The following is a 13,190-nucleotide window of genomic DNA, read 5'->3' on the forward strand; positions in this document are numbered from 1 at the left end:
TTTCCTCTGGTTAACATAACACGTTGCTGGGGAAACCACATTCGACCAGTGATTTCCTAAAGAACTAGCATTTATGAGAATCAGTTTTTGTGCCCAGCGCTGTGTGGGGCATATAACATACATTAATTACTTCATTTTATCATCACAAGAGTCTCTACAACATAGGTATTATTATCTTCATTTAACACATGAGAAGAAGGAGACCGAGGGAGATGAAGTAACCTGCCCAAGGGCCCGGGCTAGTGCATGGCAGAGCTTGGATTCCAGCCTGGGACCGTATCTCCAGATCCAGCACTGATGCAGCCAGAACACCCCAGAACTAGCACAATCCCATGTGCCTATTCAGTGTGGTTAGGACCTATACCAGTTGTTAAATAGCCTGAATGCCACCTCTATCCTGATCCAAGCTCTTTCCACTTGACTCCTATGCCAACGCCCCTTGAAATCAATTTGAAAATGGGTCAACTAATTTGGTTTGGGAAAATTTCCCCCAGGAACGTAATAGCCAATTCCTGGGCCCACTTCCCAAAGAAATGACCAGCAAGGTGTATTCGTTTCCTAAGGCCACCATCATAAAGCACCACAAACTGCGTGGCTTAAAATAACAGAGAAACACTGTCTCACAGTTCTGGAGGTTAGGAGCCCAAGATGAAGGTGTTGGTAGGGTTGGTTCCTTCTGAGAGATGTGAGGGAGAATCTGTTCCAGGCCTCTCTCCTAGCTTCTGGTAGCCTCTGGCATTCCTTGGCTTGTAGGTGGCCATCTTCTCCCCGTGTCTCTTCACATCGTCTTTTCTGTGTGTGTCTGACTCTGTGTCCAAATTTCTCCTTTTTATACGGACACCAGTCATACTGAATTAGGGTCCACCCTACTGACCTCATTTTGACTTGATCACCCCTATGAAGACCCTCTGTCCATATGGGATCACATTCTGAGGTGTTGAAGATTAGGACTCCAACATACCTTTTTGGGAGGACACGATTCACCTCAGAACAGGGAGCAGCCTCATGAAGCAGGTTCCCCCTCCTCACCCCTGGCCCCAGATGGGTCTCTCCTTCCCTCCCATCCAGCCCATGCTTCCCTCCCGTCCAGCAGGTAAGGGCAAATGGTAGTGAATCGGCTGTCAGAAGAAAACCAATGGCTACATGAACTTGGCCTTCCTTCCCCCATCCAGTTTCCTTTCATCTCATGCCAACAAGAGGCGTTTTGCCCGGGCTGTCACCATGCCCTGCATGCACCAGGAAAAACAGAAACAAAACAGGTGGCAGAGCCAGGAGAGCCTGACGTGTTTTAGCCTGAGGTCTCAGTGTGGTTGCCTTGGGGAACATCAAACTTATGATTTCCTCTGTCTCTGTGTGTGAGTGCTTGGGGCTGTTTAAGTTTCTGATTCTCTTTCTCCTACTGAAGAGTCCTCTGCGGAGCTAAGAAAGCCTGCCAAGCTCTTTCCATAAAATCATACCCTAACCACCCAAGGTTGGCAATGGAAGAGGAATCTCCACATGGGAGGAGCGATTGAGGACTTACCGCCCCAATTTTGTCCTCCAAATTTACCTTTCTCTTGTAAGTTGCACTGGCCACTACTGCTGCCACCATGGTAGGCTCAGGGAAGGCAGTTTCCCTTCTAGCGCTCCTTTCCAAGTATGAATGGAAGCTTGTCCTAATTCTCCACAGCTTGGTTGATTCCAGGATGCAGCATTTATTCAAACTTGTCAGAAGACCCAGAGACCAGAAAGTTCATAATATTTCTCTGAAAAGAGCTTCTAGATATGGTGGTCTGGGAGCCGGGGCCCATCTCCACATGTCTACTTTGGACTCCCCACCGGGCATCTGCTGCTTAATGACTGCATCTTGGAAGCCAAATATATACTCAGAGCCAAGGCCATGGACAAGAACAAGCTCCCTTTCCATCTAGCCTGAGGCCTGCCTTCCCAAGTCCACTGTCTCCTAAGCTGGGACTGGCCAACAGCGGCGGTGCTTAGGCCCTGCAGGGAAGATCCTGCCCCAGAGCCTTGGCTTGGGAAGACCACATCCGAACAGAATCCAGTCTCTGTGCCAGAACAAATCTCCACATGGCAGGACTGTCTTAGACAAGCCCTTCAATCGCTGCCCCCCCGCCATTTCTGATTGTCGTCTGCAGTAGAAGATGCCTTTTACCAAAAGTAAGAGAACAGAAGTCCTTTTGAAGAGGAACCAGTGAAACAATTTCATCCTTCTATTAAGTGGCAAACATTTATATTCACAGGCTGTTAGGTATGGTAGAGATTACTCAATGAAGTGTGGGCCCCTCGTTTTTACTGAGGCCCCGAAAGGGAAAGTGATTTTCCTAATGTTGGCTAGTGGCAAAGGTGGGACGAGGATCCAGCTCTTCTGATTCCCAGCCCAGTACTCTTTAGAATAGTGATCTGTGCCGTATAGTAGAGCACAGAGACTCGTATTTTAGACCTTATTTCAAACGGAGACCAGGTTGCTACAATGTGGAAGAAAACTTGTGGATCATCAGTGGATCCAAAATGGCAATCTAGGATCTCCCGGGATGATGGGATCTAAGCACGTGAGTGTAACAGCAGAGGGGACATATTCCAGGGGTTCCCTAATGCTAGTCAGTTCTGACTCCTGGGTGCCGCTTGAATGAATCCCTTTCTCCTGCCTTTCTGCCTCAGCTTGAGTCAACCGAGTCACCATTATTTTATCATCCAAATCCACTCTTGCCCTAAGAATAAAGTCCCAGATCCTCGACATGAAACAGAAGGGTCTGTGTGTCCTGGTTTCATCTTGCCTCTCTAGCTTTATTCCCTTTTACCCTTCCCTTCAGTTATTCTGCTCCAGCTGGGCTTGGCTACTCAAACCTCCTCAAATAAGCCATAATCTCTCTTTCTTTCTATCTTCCTTCCTTCCTTCCTCCTTTCTCTTTCTTTCTTTCTTTCCTTCTTCCTTCCTTCCTCCATCCTTCCCTCCCCCCCCCCCACATAGAAAGCTTTTTCTCCTTTCCACCTACATCAACTGTTCTCACACAAGCATGATTCCCCCCGCCCCCCACCAGGGGACATTTGGCGATATCTGGAGACATTGTTTTGCTTGTCACAATTGGCACCTAGTGCGTAGAACGCAAGGATGTTGCTAGACATCCTACAATGCACAGGACATCCCCCCTAGCAAACAATTACCCAGCTTGAAATATTTATGGTGCTGAGGTTGAGAAACACACAACCTTTGGAACCCAGCTTAAACACCGCTTCTTCCAAGAAGCCTCCCATGATACTTGATCTTGGTTTAGGGCCCTCCCCCCTCAGCAGGCTCCCACTCATCACTTCTCCTTCACAGCTCTTGGCACACGCGGGTATTTGAGATAATGCACCGTCTGCCCTCCCCAACAGTCCGTCAGCTCCAGGACGGGGCAGGGCGTTTGGTTCACCACCTCATCCCGGTGCCCTGTACAGTGCTCTGTGCAGTTAGTTTTTGTTTTGTTGACCCTGGGACACAAAGGAAGGCTGTTTACACAGGTGCCCTGTCTCTTACGAGGGGTGATGTGGTTTCTAAAGGCTTCACATGTAGACCCACAGGTACCCATGGGCAAGAGCACAGTCTTGGGAGCCAGGCAGAAGTGGGAGGATATCGTAATTCTGCCACCTCCTAGTTGAGTGACCTCCAGCAGGTTACTTACTTTCTCTGGAACTGGGTTTCGTCATCAGTAAAAGAAGCATAACGGAGAACCTGTTTCATAGATTTGCTGTGAAGATGAAAAGACATAGTATATGTAAGGTACTGAGGTAAGGTAAGGTATCCTCTGACACAAGGTAAGGGATTAACGACAGAGAGGAAGAAAGGGCAATGGGACAAAATGACCTAGTCTCAGGGTCTCCTGCAGCCCCCAGGCCCTGGGTAGCAGGCAGAGAAACGTGGAAGAGACATCAAGAGACTGCCGGTCAACCTCTCCTTCTTGACTTCTTCAACTCTAAAATGTGCCTACAGATATCCCATTTTACTTATCCCATGGGCTTGTTATATGTACCCCAGATAACTCCCCACCCAAACAAGAGAGGTACCTAAAAATCACCTGCAGGTAGGGCTGAGTGCAGCCCAGACTGTCTCTTGCCTCCTCCACCCTGGGCCTTCTTAAGAGCTCTGGCCTGCCACCCCTTGTTTCTTATCTGGATTCCCCCTCTCGGTGCAGACTTTTGGGAAGGCAGCCCATCTGGACCCGAGCTAACTCCAGATTTCTCCATCTCCCTGGGCTCTGCTTCTGGTGCCAATAGGGCCTCCACACCCTGTAACCTGCCGGGCCCCACCTCCCCTGCGGTCTGAACCCGGGTCCACAACCAGGTCTCACAGTTCACACCAGATCTGCAGGGGAATTCCAGACATTTTCACTGAATGAGTCCTGGAAATCGACTGCTATCCTTCTTTTGCCCAAGGTGGGGGGATGGTGTGTTAGCAGGAGGACTTTCCCGTTTTCAGGCCTTTTTGCTTCCCCCCCCACCCCAGTTTTAGACATTCAAAAACTGTTTTTTAAAACAAACAAAGATCCATTTCCTAGACTGCTCAGGTCAGCAAACAGAAGTGTCTGAGGATGGAGGGCTGGACAGGAAGAGGGCTCTCAGCTGAGAACAGAGGACACGAGATGGCCTGTGGAAGCTTGGACAGGAAACCCTTCAGTTCTGGGGGCAGCTGTTGGAGCCAAGTCTCACACAGGTGGCAGCCAGTGAGGTTCCCAGGCGGGAACCTCGTGACAGAAGCCCTCCCTGTCCGCAGAGCTGTGAAAGCACCAAGGCAAACTCCAGCAGCAACGGGGTAGGGCAAGGGGGCAGGGGGGTCTCCACCCCACAGCTGAGGGAAGAGAGGGCAGGGAGCTGGTGGCGTCAGCTCGACCGGGTGCACCCCTAGTGTGCCAGCAGGTCTGCGTGTCTCTGAGACCACAGCCACCTGTGCCCATGCCCACGGGGTTAGCAGCCTGCTGCTTCTGTCGGCTTGTTTGGCTTCCTGCCCTGTAGCGAGTGGAACGTGATGGGTCAATTTCCAGATCTGGGCTGATTCTCTGCCACTTCCTGGTTGTCATAGCGCCAACTCAGCCTGCAAAAGGATGTTTTTTGTTTGGGGTCTTTTTGGGTTTTTTTTGTCTAAAATGCCCGATGAAAGATCTGGTCTTTTAATCAGCAGTTCACATCCCTGGGAAGTTATTTAAGGAATCAAAACAGCAGACGGTAGACCCCTGAAGATTAAAATCAGTGACTTGACTCTATCCCGAGGGTGATTCTTCCAATGTGGGAGAAAACTGAGTGCAAAGGAGCAGCGCATCAGCATCCTCCCACGTCCCACGTCCCACCAGCCAGGTCTTGGCAGGAAGCAACAGTTTGACCTGCTAAGTCTGTTTTCATTCACTTTGAAGAAGCAGACAGGTGCCCTTCCGCCACCTCACCCCACCCCCTCTTAAAAAATTCCTCCAGTGTGTTTGACACCCCTCTTTGCCTTTAGTCAACGCCTACTGAATGCTTGAGGGATGGAATGGAGGCCGAGGTAGCTCAGCAGGACTGGGATTAGGGTGAGGCAAGTGAGGCCCCTAGGGCACAGTATGTAAGGAGGTGCTCACTCAAGGGTACAAGCTTCCTCACCCTCGCCCTAGCCCTGGCCCTGTGACTGATCGCTGGTGAGAGAAAGCTTCAAGGGGGAGACGGTTTACTCAGAGATAACTGACTCTGGAATAGGAAGGAGCCCCACATAGGCACCAGCCAGTCTCAGCTTCCTCTTGCCTGGGACCCCCAGGTCTCTCATGCCCAGAGGTGTGCTCTGTATAAGGCTGGTCACTAGCCCATCAGAGGCCCCTGCTCCCAGGGACTGCAGAGACAAACGTGTGGAAGAGAACTTGAGGAAATTCAGAGGTCACCACAGGATTGCAGGGGCTGCAAAGAATTATAATTACATGAAGTAACAGTGTGGGTGTTTACTATGTGCCAAGCCCTGTGTCAAATACTGTGCCATCGTTTTATATAATCCCTTCAACAGCTCAGTAAGGAACTTGGGCTCTGGAGCTGGACAGTTTTGATTTAAATCTCAGCCTTGCCTCTTTCATGTTGTGTGTCCTTGGGAAGTTACTTAAACCTCTCTGGGCCTCAGCTTCCTCATCTGTAAAATGGGAATAATACTTGGACCTTCGTTATAGTATCCCAAAGATTCTATCAGGTGAGACAAGTAAAGCAACGAAGCAAGCATCCGGCACAAGGGAAGCATTTGACAAATATTGGCCAAGGTTAGTATTGTCATTGCCTCTTGTGGCTTGTCCCTACAGTAGCCACAACAAAAGTGTCACAGATTGATGGCTTAAACAATAGATATGTTCTGTCTTATGGTTCTGGAGGCTAGGAGTCCAAGATCAAGGTGTTGGTAGGGTTGGTTCCTTCCGAGAGCTGTGCTTCTCTCCTAGCTTCAGGTAGCCCCAGGCATTCCTTGGCTTGTAGGTGGCCATCTTTTCCCTGTGTCTCTTCACATCGTCTTTCCTGTGTGTCTGTCTTGGTGTCCAAACTTCTCATTTGTCTTAGTCTCTTTGGGCTGCTGTAACAAAAGTATTGCACAGTGGGTGGCTCAAACAACAACCACTTATTTGTCATAGTTCTAGGGGCTGGGAAGTCCAAGATCAAGACACCGTAGATTCAGTGTCTGGTGAGGGCCCACTTCCTGGTTCATAGATGGCTGCTGTCTCACTGTGTCCTCACATAGCAGAAGGGGTGAGGGAGCTCTCTGGGGTCTCTTTTATAAGAGCACTAATCCCAGTCATAAGGGCCCCACCCTCAATACCTAGTCACCTCCCAAAGACCTCACCTCCAAATACCGTCACTCTGGGAATTAGTTTTCAACATGTGAATGTTCGGGGGGACAAAAACATTCAGTCTATTGTACCCTTTTTATAAGGACACTGGTAAGATTGGATTAGAACCCACTCTAATGACCTCTTTTTAACTTGATTACCTTTGTAAAGACCCTATTTCCAAAGAAGGTCACATTCTAAAGCACTGGGGGTTAGGACTCAGTGAGGGGGGCGGGGGGCACAATTCAATCCATATTACAAGGTCAGGTAACTTGCTCAAGGTCACACAGCTTGTTGAAGATGAAACTGGATCCTAGAACCCAGGATTATTTGATGACAAACTCCATGGCGTAAACCCCACCGTAAAGCCCCAGCACTCGTAAACCTTCTCTGGTCAGAGAGGAAAAACCAAAGGGAGACATTCAGAGCCTGCTGCTGTTGTGTTGATGGCACTTTCCCTTCTTTCTCCCTTCCTCTGTAGCCTGCCTGCTCCAGGCTGAGCTGGTGAACTATGAACGAGTCAAAGAGTACTGCCTCAAAGTCCTGAAGAAAGAAGGGGAGAATTTCAAGGCCCTTTACCGGTCCGGTGTGGCCTTCTACCACCTTGGAGACTATGACAAAGCACTCTACTACCTGAAAGAAGCAAGGACCCGACAGCCAACAGGTAAGGAAGCAATTGCTCTTTCCTTACCACCAGCCCCCTGGGGCAGCTCCCAGGCCGTCTCATTGCCGTGGTCAGAGTTCCTGGCTGGCAGGGCCAGGCAGGGAGGGAAATGGCAAATGAAGGGTCAGGTGTGTGCTAGGTCCTGGAACAAGGAGAACACATAGTCCATGCCTTTGCCTGGGGTCTGGGTTCCAGGGAGCCTGGGCATCTCTTCTTTTCAAATGGAATATGGAATTCTTCATTTTTCCAACCAAGAATCCAGCCCTCTTTACTTATTCAATGAGTACATATTGTATTCTTACTATGTGCCAAGATTTGTGCTGGGTGCCAAGGATGGAGATGAGAAGACGTGGTCCCCACTTGTGAGGAGCTCACATTCTGGTTGATGAGACAGAATACAAATGGATAATCTGGGAGCTAAGCCCAACATCCTCCAGGAAGCATGCTCCAGCTCCTTCAGTCAGAACCCAGTCCTTAGAGCAGGTGTTATCTGTACCATTCGCTTAAATCACATCCACTAGCCCCGCCATTCATTCATGCCACAGATATATATTGAGCAGGTACAATGGGCCAGGAACTCTTCTAGGTGCTGGGTAAATAGCAGGGAACAAAAAAAAGTTGCTACCTTCAAGGACTTTATGTTATAATGGAAGGAGATGGACAGTAAACAAACAGACAAATTGATAACGTAATATTTAGTAGTAGTAAGTGCTATGAAGGAAGTAAAGCAGTCAGAGGATCAAGATTAAAGGGGGTGCTATTTCAGACCAGGTGGTCAGGAACACCCTCTCTGAGGAGCTATCATTTATTTATTTTTTTTTAATAAATTTATTTATTTATTTTTGGCTGAGTTGGGTCTTTGTTGCTGCGCAGGGGCTTTCTCTAGTTGCGGCGAGCGGGGGCTACTCTTCGTTGCAGTGTGCGGGCTTCTCATTGCGGTGGCTTCTCTTGCTGTGGAGCACGGGCTCTAGGCGCTTGGGCTTCAGTAGTTGCCGCTCGCAGGCTCCGTAGTTGTGGCACACGGGCTTAGTTGCTCCACGGCACGTGGGATCTTCCTGGACCAGGGATCAAACCCGTGTCCCCTGCATCGGCAGGCGGACTCTCAACCACTGCGCCACCAGGGAATACTTGAGAAGGTATCATTTAGACCATGACTTTGACTTGCTGTTGCCATGGCTGTTCATATGGCTGATTTTTTTTTTTTAACGCAATTCTCCTTCCAAGGAGTCTTGTTAGGATGAATTTGCAAATACCCAACATGCTTTTTTCTTTATTTTTTTAAAGAACACTAATATCTTTATTTTTATGTGTTGTTGATTTGTTTTCTGTATATAAATCATGTTCCCCCAGCTCTACTATAAGCCACTTGAGGACCAAGAATGGGACTCATTCAACAGAATTCTCTTGAGCACCTGCTATCTGCCAGCACTGTTCTGGGTGCCCTGCCAGGCATTCTGGAATATTATACAGCATTCATTTGTACTTGTGGAAGTAAACATCTCAGGCAGCCTAATTCATATTTCGGTGTGTGCAGGGCTAAACAGTTGTTCTATGTCCTTCCGCACTCACTAATTTAAGGGCTGGAACTGGGGGGAGATTCCCCAGTTTGTGGTGAGGTGGTTGCCTAACCTTACTGGTAAGAACAAGATAAGACAATGAAACAAATTTCTTCTAAACTCTCCAACTGAAAAACATTACAGGGGCTTCCCTGGTGGCGCAGTGGTTGAGAATCCACCTGCCAATGCAGGGGACATGGGTTCGAGCCCTGGTCCGGGAAGATCCCACATGCCGTGGAGCGGCTAAGCCCGTGCGCCACAACTACTGACCCTGCGCTCTAGAGACCGCGAGCCACAACTACTGAGCCCACGTGCCACAACTACTGAAGCTCGCGCGCCTACAGCCCATGCTCCCAACAAGAGAAGCCACCGCAATGAGAAGCCCGCGCACCGCAACGAAGAGTAGCCCCCGCTCACCACAACTAAAGAAAGCCTGCGTGCAGCAACAAAGACCCAACACAGCCAAAAATAAATAAAATTATTTTTAAAAAAAAACAACATTACAATCAACTAATATTTATTGATCATTTGGGTTAAGCCCTTTTAGACATATCTACTTTGGTCCTCACAGCAATTTTATAAGGAAGATATGATCCCCGGGAGAGGCAGCCTTTGGATTCAGATGCGGCAACTATGTGTGTCTCCTTGGGCATCTGACTTAATCTCTCCGGGGCCCAGTTTTAACTTTGGTCACAGTGAGGATGATGAAACATACCTTACAGGATTATAATGAGTGTTCAGTGAGACGATGAAGGTTAAAACCATGGCATAAAGTAGGCACTGAAAAACGGAAGTTGTTTCTTGCAGACGAGACAGGAGGCTCAGAGAAACTTCTAAGTTGCCTGAGGTTAAACTCCAACTAACTGTGCTGACTCAGGACCACTGGGGTTTGCTGCTCCATAGAAATAAGGGGAGAAATTCCCCTGCCTCTCCTCTCCTTGCCATCTGTGCTCTGGGTCACAGGGACCTGTCCACGTGGAGACGCGGAGCAGTGAAAGAGAGGAAGCACATCCTGGTTGCCCTCTCAGCCACGCTGGACCCTGGCTGAGTGCGTCTGGCTTGTCCATGGTCTGCAGATACAGCTTTGGTCTGATTCTCCACAGACCCAAGAGTTCCCCTCACCAGCTGTTCCCTAAGGTGTGTTTCTCTCCTCACAGACACCAACGTGATTCGATATATCCAGCTGACGGAGATGAAGCTCAGCAGATGCTCCCAGAGAGAGAAGGAAGCCATGTAACTAGAACACCTTTCTAGAGCCGAGCCTAACCCGGGACATCCAGGCACCCACTGGTGGAGAGCCCTTCCCAGGGTTCTGTTCCTTTCTCCCCACTTCCTCCTCCTATTGCCCCTCAACTCTTTGTCTACTCCCAGTGTGAAAAGAAGGAGACGGGCAGATTTGGAATCTGGTGGGTTGCCCTGACAAGGGACATCCTCTTTCCAGTAGGGCAGCCGCTGAGAGGGACCTAACTTCAGCGGGAACAGCTGGAGAGGACTGTCACAGGTTGGGAATGCCATTGCAGCTTTGACTTGGGCCAGTGCTTCCGGCAGAGGCAGAGCCTGGCAGGTGCACCATCCCAAAGGCGTCAGGCACGGAGCCCACGGGCTGGACCCCTCCACAGCTGCCTGACAGACTGCAGCATCTCAAGGCAACTGTGACAAATCCAGGGATGAGACAGACACCAGAAGCGTTGGTTAAGCCAACAGAGTCTGAGAGTCTGTGCACTGGATTTCTGCACACAAACCCGCTCCCCACCCCCAAAACCTCAGGCCCTGCCTCCCTCCCTCACTCGTTGTCTTGGTTTGTGCTTTCTCCTCTCCCACTTGGGGATCTGAGACTCTGCCAGGATTCACATGCCATCGAAGCCCACTCTCAGTGCCCTCTGGTGACCACACATACCATTCTCCCAGACTCCCAGCCAGCAGGCAGCTGTGACAGCAGAAGGGCAGGGTAGAGTGGGCCAGGGGCTGACCACATAGGGACGGGGAGAGGGAGAGATGATATCTAGGGGAAAGAGCATTGTATAGACTGGGAGACTGAGCTGCGGACGAATTAAGTGTAAATAAAAATAAATTAACAGGCAGCAGTTCCTGTCATTTCTGTTGAAAGCGGCCCACTCCCTCACTTGTACTCCCTCCCGCAACCCTCAATCAGAGCTGCTTGCAGCCAGGTAGGATGGGGCTTCCCCCAAAGCAATGGGCCATTTGTGCAGTGGTATACAATGCTGGCTGCGCCTTTGTGCTTTTAGAGTAGGCTGGCATTGTGGAGACTGCCCAGGGATTTGGCTATGTGGGAACCTGTAGCCTCTTTTTTGATGAAATTACCTGGACTCAATATCTAGCACATAGAATGTGTTCAACAAATATTTGTTGAATGACTAAATGATGACTGCAGACTGGCTCTCCTGCCTTAAACTAATTTTATCCCAGCCTAGTCTCCTGACACCTATGCCCTTTTTGCGACGCCATGTTGCTTCAGTCAAATAAGAGACGCTTACTGAGGGCTTCTTGTTTGCCTGTCATTGTGCAGTTTGCCCTGGGACATAGGATGTAGTCCCAGTCTTCAAGGAGTTGGAAGAGTTGAGAAATAGTCATAGGAGATTATTACCAATGATACCTTTAATTTATATGATGCTTTAAAATTTTCAAAGCACTTTCATGTATTTTTTGTGTGATCCGTGGGACAATATTGTACAAATTAAAATATATACAGATGCAATAATATTAATAGTGAGCATTTATTAAATGCACTGTCCTCAGATCTTTACATGTATAATCTCATTTCTTTCGTGCAATTACCCTACTATTCCCATCTGATGGATAAGAAAACTGAAAAAGAGAAAACTAGCCCAATGTTGCATGGCCTTAAGTGGCATAGCTAGGATTTGAACCGAGTCTGTCTGACTCCAGAGCTTCAGCTGCTAACTACTCCGTAGTTAGTTGCTGCCCTAAAAGGTAATAATATTGGGTAGTTACAACCATTCGAAAGCAGGACAGTATGTGTGACAAACCTTGACTACGTCAATGATGGTACGTGGGCTGCCTTTCATATTTAGCCCAAGGTGAAAAATTGTCCCTAACACTTGACTCCCTAGTGGCGGAAAAGGCAGCTGAGACCCAGCAGTTATTTCTGTGTATTGTTTATTCTCCTTGCTGACGGGCCAGCAGGTATCCAAACAATCCAGCTAGCATTCCTCACCCCATCCCCAGCTTTGGGGAAGAGTCACAGTTACAGGTAGAGATTGAAAGGAAACACACAGTTAATTCTGGCTTATTTGTTTAATCAGAGGCTCCAACACTGCAGGATCCAATCACTTCTGAGGGGCCCAGAAGGCGGCAGCACAGTGTATATTCACATAGCTCCTCAAAGGCTTCCAACGGGGGCTGCAAGAAGGTGCTAGAAATATCCAGGGGCCCCCAGTTGGTTGCCTATAGCTCACCCTCTGGAGAAGGGAAAAAGGGAGAAACGCTGATACTGCTGCCACATCCTCCCCCACCCCTACCATGTCCTCCTCTCTGCCCTCTTCCCCCAAAATGATTTCACATGACCCCAACTCAAATCCACCCCGCAGCACACATAGTACGGGCAAACGTGCAAAACTCCCCTCTTCCTTAGGCTCCAGCCCAGAAAGTTTGTGAGCTGGCAGACTGCTTGTTAGGATCTGAAGGATGAAGATGAGGTCAGAGGTGGTGTGCAGAACCAGTTCAATCCGGGAGGGTCTTCCTTTGGTCTTCGTGCCATGAAGAAGGACTCAGAGTAACTATTCACTACGTGGAACAGGAGAGGGGTCTTGCCTCACCGAGGGAGAGGGGCAGAGCTGGACAGACGGGGATGATAAGATTGCTGCCATCCTTCCAAAGAAAACGGTTGAAAACCAGAACTAGGTGAGGACAACCTCATGGGACCTCATAGAACAAGCGACCAGGTCTTCTGCTTGTCTGGTAACGTAGGTACGCATGCTGGGAACTCCATTCACTGTGACCCAAAGTTAAATGATCCCAAAGAGAAAAGCTGCCTGGGACTTGTTTGAGATGGTGGGACTGAACTTCCTGTGCGTTTGTCCAGAGACTTCAGAGAGCTGGTAGGCAACATCAGCACTGTTCCCCTTAACAAACCATCAGCTTCCTTCTCCTCGTCCCTCCCCCAAACAGGGACTGTTATTTAATTATACGTTTTGT

At 49.1% G+C, this 13,190-nt stretch overlaps 1 protein-coding gene across 5 annotated transcripts in view; it reads left to right on the forward strand.

Moving 5' to 3' along the window:
- The window catches only part of TTC9 (tetratricopeptide repeat domain 9), a 56,214-nt gene that overhangs the window by 20,584 nt on the left and 22,440 nt on the right, over positions 1 to 13,190 (forward strand). For 3 of the 5 annotated variants that reach the window (XM_089907903.1, XM_089907900.1, XM_089907901.1), the window contains exon 2: positions 7,276 to 7,458. In XM_089907903.1, the coding sequence (XP_089764029.1) occupies positions 7,276 to 7,458 (183 nt within the window). The other 2 variants (XM_089907902.1, XM_022570240.3) reach the window with 2 other exon arrangements.

This window comes from Delphinapterus leucas, chromosome 2 (genome assembly GCF_059928025.1).
Source record: "Delphinapterus leucas isolate spDelLeu-1000000601 "Yukka" chromosome 2, BTC_Dleu_Yukka2, whole genome shotgun sequence".
Taxonomy (NCBI): domain Eukaryota; kingdom Metazoa; phylum Chordata; class Mammalia; order Artiodactyla; family Monodontidae; genus Delphinapterus; species Delphinapterus leucas.